The 13,960-nt window shown below is 37.9% G+C and overlaps 1 protein-coding gene across 3 annotated transcripts in view; it reads right to left on the minus strand.

Annotated features, from left to right (window-relative positions):
• kif21b (kinesin family member 21B) overlaps window positions 1–13,960 on the minus strand; it is a 65,513-nt gene that overhangs the window by 18,032 nt on the left and 33,521 nt on the right. For 2 of the 3 annotated variants that reach the window (XM_053483760.1, XM_053483759.1), the window contains exons 18-26: window positions 13,643–13,796; window positions 13,341–13,544; window positions 12,808–12,909; window positions 12,484–12,649; window positions 12,099–12,159; window positions 11,409–11,457; window positions 11,011–11,216; window positions 10,784–10,858; window positions 7,846–7,959 (exon numbers count right to left, since the gene is read on the minus strand). In XM_053483760.1, the coding sequence (XP_053339735.1) occupies window positions 7,846–7,959; window positions 10,784–10,858; window positions 11,011–11,216; window positions 11,409–11,457; window positions 12,099–12,159; window positions 12,484–12,649; window positions 12,808–12,909; window positions 13,341–13,544; window positions 13,643–13,796 (1,131 nt within the window). Of the gene's footprint in view, window positions 1–1,614; window positions 1,654–7,845; window positions 7,960–10,783; window positions 10,859–11,010; window positions 11,217–11,408; window positions 11,458–12,098; window positions 12,160–12,483; window positions 12,650–12,807; window positions 12,910–13,340; window positions 13,545–13,642; window positions 13,797–13,960 lie in introns of all 3 variants that reach the window. The other variant, XM_053483761.1, reaches the window with a different exon arrangement.

Consider the following 13,960-nt stretch of genomic DNA (forward strand, 5'->3'; position numbering starts at 1 on the left):
AAAAAAAAAAAAAAAAAAAAAAACACTGGTACACACTGTAAAACATAATACAATTCCTGAGAGAGACATAATGCTGAAATAAGCATCTGTGAAAACACATGGTCTAAGTTTTGTGTTGACTCGACAGCACAGCCACGTAGGACGGTAATGGCTGATAAGCTCGTTTGACCCTGCAGGTGAGTAATGATAGTAAAGCGGAGTGTAATATAATCATGCTGCGTCTTCTCAGCCCTCGCCGTTCAGCAAATCGCACACGCGCCATCACGCCCACGAAGCCCAGGTGTAATGCCATGCTGAGCAAACGTGTCACGTTCGATGCTAAAAATCCTCTCGAACAGGCGTGCACATTCATTGCTCAGCTTAAAAAAAATACAAATAAATAAATAAAAACTCCACATGCAAGCACTTTCATCCTAAAATCTAATCTGGTAAAATAATATAGCAAACTCACGGCACATCAAAAGAAATTACAACAAAAAAAAAGCCACAAAACTCATTTTTTAAATCAAATCTTCATGCAGCATTTCGATCAATGCAGAGTGAGCTCGTGGTTATGAAACGGGTGAAAGGAACGGGTCCTCCGTTCTGTCTCAGCCATCAGCAGGGGAGACAAAAGGAATGAGGATGTGATGAAGCAACGTGTTTAGTGAATAACCAGAGGGAGGAGGGAATCATGGTGTGAATGAACCTTATCGGACTGCTCCTGTAATAGGATTTGCTGTTGTTTTGGGAGTAAATAAGAAAAAATAAAAAAGCAGATCTTTGAGATGTTTAAGATAAACAGTTAGATGATGATTATTTTAGAAAAGGGGAAAAAAATGCTGCAAACAGGGGGTTATTCCATAAACCGCACATTCCATCACGACGCCAGTAGTTTTCTAATGGGATAACTTGACAGAAGAAAAAAAAAATGCAACCACCATGTCACGATAATAGGGCTATGAAGGTGCTGAGAGATTGCACTGCAAGCTCTATTAGATAAGGTAAAGTAAATTATGTGGCACGCTAGAGCAGACTGCGGGCTTTGAATCAGCCAATTTATGGGAGTCTCACCTACAGAGACTAAAAGAAACAACAAATTCATGTAGCGAAGATCAGATTCAATCAGATGCTATTATTTAAAGTTAACGATCTTAAATATGTTGTCAACTCACCTTTAAAGACAAACTAGTTGTTGATCTAAATAAGCCAGAATAAAGTAAGCTTGCTAACATAGTGAATTTTAAACTTGTAGGACAAAATCGATTCAAAGTAATTGTACGTTTTTTACTTTTACATGGTAAATTGGGGTCTGACTGATTCGTGGACAAAATTCAAGAAATAACAGCACTGGTTGGGAATCTGAATCACTTAATAAAAGCCTGAATTGCATTCTGTTATAAAAATGTTCATTATTATTATAATAATAATTATTATTATTATTAAAGTTTCTGAAAATCAGACCATAAGGTTCATTCAATGCTGGGTTTCACAACAAACACAAAACAGAAATGGAAATTTGAGAGGTGCGGATTTCAGCATGCATAAACAGTGGCCACATCCTCTACACAAATGGTCCGACATCGACCAATCAGGCAACAGAAAAAAAAAAAACAGTCAGACAGAGAAATCTACCTGAGGACCTCCGAGAGAGAGGAGTCGCTGTCATCAGACCTAAAGGGCAGAACAGCAGCAGGGTTAGGGGAGGGTGGGAGGAGTCAGTTAGAGAGAAGTGGGGAGGGTTTTTTAAAGGAAGTACAACGAAAGAGTCTTAGAAATCAAGCCGCAGATAAGAGGAAAGGTAGTAGAAGAGAGGGAGGAGTTAACAGGAAAGAGTATGTACAGTAGGTCAGGAAGGGTTAATATGATATCCAATCATATTCGGACATCACAGGAAGTGGAAGTGGAGCCCACTCTTGGCTGCAATCTTTAAAACGTTTGCTCCGGCACTCCCGCTGCAAACGTTTACGAGCCTCACAGTGCTTTATTTTTTAATGAAAGTCTGCATCGTTTTATTTCATGGTACAACTCCAAGGTGTGCTTCAGAAGCGCTTCAGGTAGAACATTTTATGCGCGTTGCAGGAAAGCACACCGGGTCTTAAAAGAATTTCAAATGAAACAGTCACTGGTGAGAGTTTTGCCCTGAGGTCTCACAAAGACATCTTGAGTCGGTGAAAATCAAGCAAGACTAGAATCAACCATGAGGAACAGGAGCAAAGGTTTTACTAGAACATAAAAAAAGGAATACATAAATAAATAAATAAATAAATAAATAAATAAATAAAATAAAGCTAATAACTAACTTAACAGAAATGGTGCTTTTGCATACATCCCAAAAAAAAAAAAAAGATTTAGGTTTCATTAACTTGACAGCTGCATAACTAATAACCTATTAGCTCTGCAATCGCTTAGAGCATTTCCTGGTCTGCTCTGAGGATTCACTTGGTGGTGCCACAGCAATAACAGCCAGCATTAAATATTAATACAAACTTAAATCACTCTACTAATACACTACTGAGGGAGCACACACATTAAGCAGTGTTTTACTAAAGTTGCTTGTAAAATGTAAAAAAAAATGTTTTTTCATATTTAGAAAACGTCCAGACATGCTGAGTTTCTCATTTTAAAGTGTGCATATTGATAAATGCCAATCAGACATAAAGCACAGCTGATATATGTAAACCACTTCCACAAAACTGTATAAAAGGCAAACCACACAAGGCTGAAAATGGCAAGACGACAGAAGAGCACATCCTAAATGCAGCTAAATTTTTTATGCAGTAATGTACTTAAAGGGCACCAATTCTTTTGGCTTTATTAAACAACTAGTTGTATTTGTCTACATTTATGGTTTTGGTTTTCAACTCTTATTACATACTCTTTTATATTAATTACTTATTATCTCATAATTCTTATCTATTATCTCATAATTATGACTTACTATATATGATGTTTAATAATTATGATTTATTATAATTATACCTTCTTACAGTTATGACTTACCAACTAATAATTATAACTTAATAACTTTTCATAACTATTTCATTACTTTACGATCTCGTACCTTATGATGTCATACATGGTCTATCTCATACGTGTTCCATAATTATAACTTAATCCCTCAAACATAATTTCTTACAAATATGACTTACTGTCTCATAACTATGACTTATTATCTCAGCATTATAACTTTACATAATTATGAATTCTCATAATTATAACTTATCATCTCATAATCATGAATTACTCTCGCTGTCCAAATTTTTTCGTAAGAGATAGACCATCTAACCTTTTCTAATTAATAACAATTATTATCTCATTCTCACGAGATACTAATTCATAATTATAAGGTAGTAAGTTAAAATTATGAAATAATAAAACATAATACTGAGATGATAATCAATAATTATTAGATAGTAAGTCACAGCTTTGAGGCCAGATATCTCATTCCAATGAGATAATAAATCATAATTATGAGATAGTAATCAGAGGTATAAGTTGGTATGGAATAATTCTGACACCAGTTATAACTAAAAAAAATCTGAATTCAGTTAAGGAAAAAATTTTCAAGATTATGTCAGAATTATGAAAAATCATAATTGAGATAGTTAAATATAATTACAAAGTCATAATTATAATGTTGTTATGATTGCTGTTATAATTCAACAAATTGTTTCTTGTAAGAATTCCTAATTATGAAAAGTTATGAGACAGTATGTAAGTTATGAGAAAGTCAGTCAGAATTATGAGTTAATAAGACATAGTTACTATATAAGTCATGATTATGAGATCATAAGTCATGAAGAGATAATACAATATAAATGAATAATTTATGTTTCTAAAAAAAAATTGTTTTGTTACTGCAATGTGACATTATAATTAACATTTATATATTTGAAATTACCATATCTCATCGCTAAAAACAAATTTAGAATTTAAAAGAAATTATTCAAGGTTAATATTAACATCATCACCCTACAGTATATTCACTACTACACTTAGGGGATCTCACATTCTCCCAAACCAGTTTGGTTTTTTTCGCATCAAGCTTGATAAATCAGACCCAGTGAGAATCATTCAATTGTACATCACTCCAGTCGAGATAAAACAGCAGCAGCAGCGCCGGTCTATTTCTCTAGAACATTTTAAACTTGTTTCACAATCAGACTAGACAAACAGCAAGATCTTACCAGGTTTAAACTTTATATTTGACACCACTTACATATTCTCTGGTCCTACATCCTGAATTCAATAGTGATTAAAAAAAGAGTGTGGTCACGTGGTTTAAGATTTCTCTCATTCTGTAGAAGATAAGGGTCACTGTGTGGTGCCCCATATGATAAGGGCCTGCCCTGCTGAACTTGTTAAAATGGTTGCGTCTACGTGAAGGTAAGTTCGAGCACACAGGGTAATATCTCACACCCTGAGGGAAAGAATTCAGGAAACTGGCAGCCACCTCTGAACAAAAGCTGAATGAACCAGAGGTTAATGAAGTGTCTATCTTCCACTTCGGGACACCGGCGCTAATCAGCATTAGTCAGTGAACATTAATCAACATGGCATGCATGCATACACACAAAGGAAGAATTGAATAACTGTGTGAAGTAGTGGTCTAGAACTTGCTCCTGTTCCTTAAGTCTTTTACTGATTATAATGGTGACTCATAACTATGTATGAAAAGTTGTTGAGGATCCGATGTTTGATTTCAGGTAAAGCCAGAATGTCTCGCATTATTGAGTTACTCCACTATACAGGAGAATGACAGTGCAACAAAAACTTAGCGACAGAGCACAGCCCAACACAAAGGCATATTTCCTATATTACAATAATTAAGAAGAAATAAAACACTGCTGCAGCAGGCATTTATAAGAAAATACAGTGGAACCTTGGATTACGAGCATAATCAAAAGCAAGTTTTCCCATACGAATTAATAGAAACTCAAATTATTTGTTCCACAAACCAAAAAATTACATACATAAAAATAATTAATGTAAAATATAAAATAAAAATAAATCCCGACAGATAAATGTTTCCGTTTATGCGCGCAGAAACGCACGCGCGTGTGTTTGACACATTAACGGAAAGACTGTTTTATCTAAAAAATTAGCAAGGAACATCGCTAATGACACTCGCGTGAGTGCATACTAGCAGTATCACTGCTCTAAGGTAAAAAAACAAACAAACAAATGAACCTGTACTTTACCTTTGAAAAGAATCATGACAGAGCATTACACATAACAACAGAGCGCACACACACATAACAACAGAAAATGAGAAAATCAATCTTTAACCTCTCTAATGAGACTTTCTTTTGCTTTATATGCGTACACACGTGTGTTATAATAAACAGTACACATGTGCTGTACACACACGCTTAAAAACATAAAAGAAAAAAGATGTTTTACGCACATACATGTTGTTACAGTGTTATAGTAAACAGTACACGTGCACGGATGATGATTATACCAGTGAGAGATGCGCACCAAGACCGAGCAGGGGAGAGGATTACCCACAATTCCACAGCAAAAGAAAGAGAAAAACCATTGGCTCAGTTGTGATCATGTGACGCTCTGCGTTAAAACAAAAAACACACGCATGATACAGGATACTCGGTACTCTAAGACCAAGACTTGTTCGTTTTCCAAGACATTAAAAAATGGAATCGCAAACCGCGCTACTCGCAATCGAGGATCCACTGTAATCAGTTTCTTTACACCACAGCAATTCACAAACTATTACACTTTTAGAGTGATACTTAAAAAAAAGAGTTAATAAGACGAAAAACAAATCACAGACACTGGACTGTGACCTCCACAAATTTGTAAAAAAACTCTCATCATACCAATAATGTTTTTAAAAAGTTGTTATTAAGCTTTACAAGTGCTACTGTCAGACCTTTTTTAATAAAAAAAAAGGAAATTTAAATAGTTTAATAAACACCATCTTATCAATAAGATTAAAGAATTCAACAACACTGTAGTATAAATTATTATACTATAATTATAAGGGGTGTTCCAGTCAAACCAGGACTTCTGATTGTGCAGAATAGCACAGCATAGTTTTAAGAGGAAAAACCTTTATCTCTCTATATAATCTGCTACTACACTAGTGCATTCATCTTAACATTTCACTAGTGCCTGGATACTATCAACGTAGAAAGTTTTCTTAGTACGCCGAAGCTGTGATCACACATCCTGCCCTTCAGTGTCAAAACATTTCTTTAAATCATTACAGCATCATCTGTGCCCGTCAAATGCAGAGAGCTCTCTCAGTACTTTCTGGAAATGCAGGTGTCCATAAATCATTGTGTGTACAGATCTCACAGACATCTCTTCTGCAAATTGGCGACAAGTTATCCGTCGTTTTACAGCGATCAGGCGTTCCACTCGCTGAACGTTTGCGGGACCAGCTGCAGTGGGCTTCATGCCACCTTGGCCGGGATTGTCATTCACAGACCTACGGCTCTTTTTAAAATGTTTGCACTGTTCCAGTGTTACGGCTAAGAGTCTCATCACCGCACTGTGCTTGAAATCTTATGTGAAACGGTTTTACGCCTTTGTTCTTCTGCTTATTAAATGACCTCCTGAGTCCTGGTTTTACTTGAACACCCATCACAATGAGTGACTGAGAAGTAGAATTAAACCATATAATTCGAGAGGGAGTGCTGCGGTCATACTGCTGTTGTGCATATTAGGAAGGGTGCGACATGGTCAATGTTCAGTGCAACAGCGTGACCTCGAGTGTGATATTGCTTTTAAACAACAGTACCAAAAACACCATTCATTATTAACAAATTATAAATTGTTTGTTTAATTAACTGAATGTTTTGCTTCGCCCACACACACATCCTTCTGCAAAACTAACTAACCCGCGAATGGCACAGAGCTGACAGTTGGCAACCAATAAACCAGTAAACAGGGTGAAAGAAGCAGCTGCTCTTCCCACTTTCCAGTACCGTCCACTGTATCGACCTACTTTCACCCATGATGGCGACTGACAGTTAGTTTAATTAATGATTGTTAGAACACTTGCTACGTGGAGTAATACATATATTTAAACTTGCGACGGCTGTTACCGTTCAGCCCCACCACTCCTGGAATGCCTCTCATCCAATCAGATGAGACCTGCTCAGTTTGAACCGACTGTTTTATAAGTTTTAAAAAGAACTAACTGTTGTATAATCACAATGAATCACAAAACAATCAAGTTAACTGATCTTGCTGACTCTGTTATCTTTTATTATTTACACGATCATAGACAACTTCCTAACTTCCTCGGCAAACAGAACGATTATGCTGATAAAAACCGCCGAGAGCACAGCAACCACCGAGATCAATAACATGAATGCGACAATACGTCAAGAGTAATCCACCGCCTGGTGTGAAATATAACAGTCTATGGATTCACTGCTCTTTTTTCAATATGCAATAGGCTGAAAATAGAATGAGAGAACTGCGTAACAGACCCCTTTAGTCCTGAACGGTAATCTCAGGCGCTGCTGATTCGATTATGAAAGGAAAAGGCTAAGATGAGCCGTCTTCAGAAGGGGGTATAATTGGTTATCCTGGGCTAATTTACCCACTCGCCATGCTATAATGAGCATCCGCAGGAGCCGCGGAGCATTAATAATGGGGGACTTTCAAGCGGTGTGGATGAACTCGACGAACAGATATACTTTCTCTACTAAGAACGTACCTCACCTAATTGGCAGCTGTGAAGCATGGTTGTCCGACTCATTTCTCACATCCCGCTACCTTTCTTCTAAGACGTAACTCAAAACAAACCATGCGAGGATGGGAAAATTTAGATCCAAAACAAACACTAATTAGGAAACATGCTTTAATGAAGTGTTTCTGTGTACTCACTTGTCCAGTGCAGAACCCTGGCTCTGGTTGCTTGTAAGGCGGGAGAAAACATTGCGGTCGTTACGGGTACGGAGGGGAGGGGATGAGGGTGGTGTGTAGATGGTCTCTGGAGGTCTGAGGAGAGCGAAGAACAAATTCAAAGAGAGTGATTTAACTTACTACGAGTACAACAGTGAAGTAAATATCCTTTATTAATATTTATTACACAGACAGAAATGAGCAGGCAAAGAAGAATAAGAGTGCTGTAATAATAGCTACCATCTATATGATAACGACATGAGTTATGAAAAGTATCTAATGAATAGACAGCTCAAGTAATTATTTGTAATTCAGGACGTGGGCTGTAGTCATCAAACCTCTCAGAGTACAAAATGAGACATAACTGCTCAAAAAAAGAAAAACATTCTAATGAGCTAGGAGTTGACAAAATGACTGACAAAAATGGCAAAGAGAAATGTTTCAGACTTCGGAAATGATAATGAGGTTAAGCGACCGTTTATTCAGGAACAACATCGTTTTTCTTCCAGACGCCGTAGGGGGGGAGGGACTGTTAGGCTCCCAGTAGTGACACGTTTTGCTTATGAGGTCGAGGAAAAATCCGACACTGCACTGGTGATGATTTGGAATCGTCAAATGACGAGGGGTACATTCTGCATCACCAGAACTCTCACAGCCCTCACACACTCGCATCTCACGCACCCTGACTTTCCTGCTACCGGGCAGGAAATCACAAACAATAGAATAGATTTATGCATTGTTACAGTTCGAGGCAGCATGCCAGAGTTCACTGGAGTGATTATAAATAGCAAAACCAGAAGATAATGAACAAGCACATGCAAATCAGAAAACAGCAGAGGCTGTATTAAGCTTCTGCAACTACAAGTAACAATAGAAAGCGTCTCCTTTTATATGTAGCGTTATCATAAATGAATTCATCAGACAAGAGTGACAGGAAAATTATGTAGCATAACATCCATCCATTATATATAACGCTTATCCTGTGTTGGGTTGCAAGGGGCCTGGAGTGGATCCCTGGGAAATTAGGGAAAAAGTGTGCGTGCACTCTGGATGCAGTGACGACTCAGTGCAGGGCACAAGCACACACACTCTTACACACACAATAATACACTTTGGGCAATCAGGAAACACTGATCAGCCTACTGTGCATGTCTTTGGACTGTAGGAGGAAACCAGAGTACCCAAATGAAACCCCAAAAGCATGGAGAAACTCAAAATGCAAACTCAGAGATTTGAACCCACAAGTCTTTTGGTGAAAGGCTAGCTGCCATGCCACCATTTATGTAACAATCATGCATAATATTAACATGAAAAAAGCAAACTGATCAGGTAGTTTTGTCAAGTTACTTCTATATTGTAATCTGAGTAATTCACACTTGCACCAGCATTCCTCAGATCATCAATTAATGACTAAGTAATTCTGAGAGTGTGTATCTAGGCCATGAATTTTTAACATCATGTTTTAATTCTTACAAAATACACAAGGTGCAAAACTTAACACCTAGCGTTCTCTGCTTGCTGACAAAGTTAACATCACACCCTAGTGCTCCCAAATTGCTTTAAAAAACATTCCACAATTTATTACCTAATTATAATTGTAATATAACTAAAATTAAAATGAGCCTGTAAATTGTTACAGCACCACTCCTACTTTTGCAGCCGCGTGTTTGCTCAAACACACAGGCGAACGTTAGCCGTATTGTCTTTGTATTGCATAAACCATGAAAGGAGAAAACTTGGCTGTAACGACATCATATTATAATAATTTGTGATATCTATTTTTTATTTAAATCACACAGTAATGCACGATTTCCAACACGCACCGTTGGCCAAAACCCAAATCTCCTCTAATTTACTTCATATGCTTTCTCAGTGGAGGAGTTACATAGAGTGATGTGAAAAAGTATTAGCCTCTTCCTGATTTTAACAGCACTCTATAGAAAACATGGGCAGCCACCCATGTTTTGCTTTTGTCTTGCTTTTGTTGGCACAGAGCGAACAGGGGAAAAGAAAACTTTAGAATGAAGAGACCTTTTGCACAATCTTGTTTTCTATCGTTCCTGTGTACTCCTGTGTACCATGTTTTTTGTCATGACACCATGGGGGTCAATTAATCTTGTTTGTGCCCTGATTCTAGTTTGTGAGCAATGCGGGGTACAGAGTGGAGAGTTCTCTCATTTAAAAGTGAGAACGTAAGATGGAGATGCTCAGTGGACATCACCTCAGGTCTCCGCATCGGAAGCTTGACTGCCAGGAGTAGCAGGGAAAAAAAACCTGCATTAAACTTTGTTCAGCAATAAAACTAGTAAAATCCTTCAGACAACAAAATGCCACAGTTTGTTCATAAGGCTGTGAATATAAACTGTACTGTATAGTTTCGCAGGCACATTTAATTCTCCTGCTTTGTGTGAAATTGTTAGGAATAATATAAAACCACAGTCTACACACTGCCAAGGTGAAATGTTTAGTCTTGACTCTTAATTAAGTGTGGGTAATTTCCTGGTGATCATCGAATAAAAAAGAAAAAGAAAAGGTCAAAGCCATTAAATTTCCAGTCTAGAAAAAAGAGGAAAGAAAAGCTGAAACAGACAATCTCTTTGTGAGTATAATAGTATGTATTTAAGAAAAGCAGGCTTTTATAACACTCGTGTTCGTTAAGGCGAAGGGTGGTTCACTGAAGAGGAGTTCACCCTGGGTGCCACACGCACATAAAAAAAACACTGTTTTCTACAAAGAATGTCAAGTAATGACTATGTCGATCCTACATAATGCACTATACACCCCATAAGATAGAAGAATAAAAAAATTTAGTTAGCTAAACGTAACAAAAGAAAAGTACATTTACTGTAACAAGCAGGAGAAAACACATTATTACAAGTACAACATGTCTAGTACTGAGGTGAGGGAGGTGTGTTGTTACCTGTATGACTGACTTCTATCATACGATGGCCGTCTGGTGAACGGTGATGCGTCCGAGCCTCTAGACTGCCTGGGACTAAATAACAAGTATACAGGGTCACAAGGTACTGTAATCCTATCACCGTCAAAGCAAACTGTATAGTCCTTATAGTTTTATTGAAAAAGGAATATATACACATGAATAGATGCTAGATTATGCTTCAACAACATCTTTCGATATGCACTTACAATGTGTGTCCCCGGACCGGCAGGTTAATAGTCCGGGACACGCTTTCTCTGGAGTAGGTCTCGCGCAGGACAAACCCCAAGCCATTCTCCTGAATCTCAGACAGAGAGGCCAGAGACTTGGTGATGTTTTTGGTGGTGGTGTCCAGGACAGGGCCCAAGTATTCTGCTGATATTGCCTTCATCTGACCTAAAATGCGAGGCTCAGCCTGTAGACATGGGCAAATCAAAATTAAATTTTTTATGAATGCTCTAATGAAGAATTAAACATTAAGGACTTGAAGCAGGCTGACTCTAGAGAACATTTATATTTGTTCTCCTATACCGCACTGCCATCTAATGGACATCAGACATGGTATTTAAAGAAAAGCACTGCAGAATTGTCAAGGTGTTGTGTGTACCTTTATCTTGAAGTCATCCTGACTGGCTGAAGATTTCATTTGAGAGTAACTGGGATGAAAGAAAATTGAATAAATATTTTTTTAAAAGATCATGCCAAAATCAGAGAAATAAACTCAGTCATGGCAAGAAGCAGAGTCTCTGTGTTTAAAGTCTAGGCTGAAATCCTACTTATTGAGCCAAGCTCACGTCTGCCCTCTGAACCTGTCTGAACCATCCTGGTGCCCTGCTTCTGGTTGGAGATCTTGTTGCATGGAGGCCCTGTGTGGTCTGCTTGGGATGCGTGTGGTGATTAGGGACTGTTCCACTTGATCAAAAGGATGGTTTTGGACTCGGCTGATGCAGACAGCTGTTCTCTGATGGCTTGTGTCTGCAGTAGCTCAATAGTTCAGGACGGAATTTTCCACAAACGGTTTTGTACCTGAGCCTCCAATAACGAAAGTAGACTCCATAATAACTTAATCTTCTGTTGATCAATCCCTGCTATGCGATAGTTTTCTTCCTATTAGCATCTCAGATACTTTTGCCTGCCACTGTTACCCTTGGCTTGCTCATTAGGAACAATGTGATAATTGTGATTTATACATGTTTCCTTACACTTTTTAAACTCATTTCAATCAGTTTTTTTGGATTCTGTAAAAGCGCTATATAAATAAAACTGAATTGAATTGAACTGTACTGAAGAAACGTACCTTGTTTCTGAGGCCTGGCTGAACTCGGACACCTCCTCGTCTGTGCTGGCATAGCCGTTTTCTGTGGAAAATCAACAGCATTTATCAACAATTTATGCTAACAGTGAAAAAATAAGTTACAAAATGAGAAAAAGGGTTCGGTGACATATTCCCATGCAGCTCTTTAAATGGTAATACGCATGTTTACAGGTCTACACATAACATCAGAATAATATTCAACATGCTGCTGTAAATTCCTACAGTATATCTGATACTTCATGGCATAGCTTGAATAAGTTACACCTAGTTATCTACTGAGGTCTGACTATAAAAAAAAAACCAAAGCAAACCCACTTCCTTTCTTCCTACTTCTAAAATGCACCAGTTTGAATTTGAAAGTACACACCCTGTTGGACATTGTGAATGAGAGCCTGTAACTCCGGGATACACTCTGCCTTCTCCCGCAAGGCATCCAGGATCATGTGATTATGGGAAGAGCCAATCACGTCTGTCTGCCGCAGCTGGCCCTCTAACAACCTGATTTGGGCTTCTTTCTGAGCCACCTGCAAGTTCTGCACAGCCACGGATACACTTTTCAGCATTACGTTACATTCATGTTAAATCACATTCAAACACCAATCTCTAGGACAAGAGGAGAACTGCGTAATTCCTGCACCTTATTAAGCACATTAAACTACGAGAAAAGAGAGGAGAGCTTTGATGTGCTCACTTTATCTATGGAGGCTTTAAGGAAATGATCTAAAAGGTGACGGGCTTCTGTGAGGGAGCAGGAACTGATGACCACCGACATGTCCACTGAGTCCAGTTCATCCTGCAGGAAACATACAAAACTTTTAGTTATAAATTTTTTTAGTCACTACTTAAAGACTACTTTTTTATGAGTTCTACCTTTTGTTATACTGGTTTAGGCATCATCATACTTATTTGGTGATTTATGAAACAGATTTTATACATACAACATTATTAGTTCACTAAGGGTTACTTGTGTTGCATTTCTGTAAATCACAATTTTTTCAATTTTCTTTGTTATGCAAAACAGGAAACAAAACTTATATTTTCTTCAATAAATTGTCGAATCTGTTTTGAACATGTTTGCATTCTGCAAACAGAAAATGAATGAACACACAGTACACACTACCTAAATGTGTATGTCATTTGTTTTTATAAAGGAGAAGATTAATGCTCTATAACTCTAACCTGGTGTTAAAACATATATCAGATAGGCCCTGAACACACACTGACCTTAGTCTCTTCAATCTGTACAATTGTGGCCTGGCAGTCAGACAGGCTGTCGTTGATGTAGTCGATGTTGGCATTGAGCACCTCGATTTCTTCGTTCATCTCCTGAACCACTCGTTCGTCCTCCTCCTCTCTAGGCCCCTCGCTCAGGAGCTTCTCCCGCTTGCGCAACAGCGCCTCCTGCTGCATGGACAACTCCTCTCGTTTCTGATAAAGTTATAGAAATTACATGATGGAAATGTCAATTAGAAATTGTTCCTGTACAAGTAGAATTTAAGTATTTAAATCACAAATCCAGGCGCTACCTTTATGAGGCGGTCCATGTCAGCCTCCACATTGGAAATGGTCATCCTCTGCATCACTATGTCCATCACCCTTCTCTCCAGCGCTTGCCATTTTTGCCGCGCCGTCTTCGAGAAACTGCTACTCACGCCCTTTCTCTGTAACTTCTTCCTTCCACTGCGAGGTGCAAACCAGAATGGTTTATATAAGTTTAAAAATTTGTTACTGATGTTAATCACATACTATCAAATATACTGAGCTTATTACTTTAAACATGACATTATGTGTAAACTTTGTTCCCAATTACTTAATCTCTTTGTTTTAAATTTACAAAAAAGTAA

This window comes from Clarias gariepinus, chromosome 23 (genome assembly GCF_024256425.1).
Source record: "Clarias gariepinus isolate MV-2021 ecotype Netherlands chromosome 23, CGAR_prim_01v2, whole genome shotgun sequence".
In the NCBI taxonomy this organism is placed as follows: Eukaryota; Metazoa; Chordata; class Actinopteri; order Siluriformes; family Clariidae; genus Clarias; species Clarias gariepinus.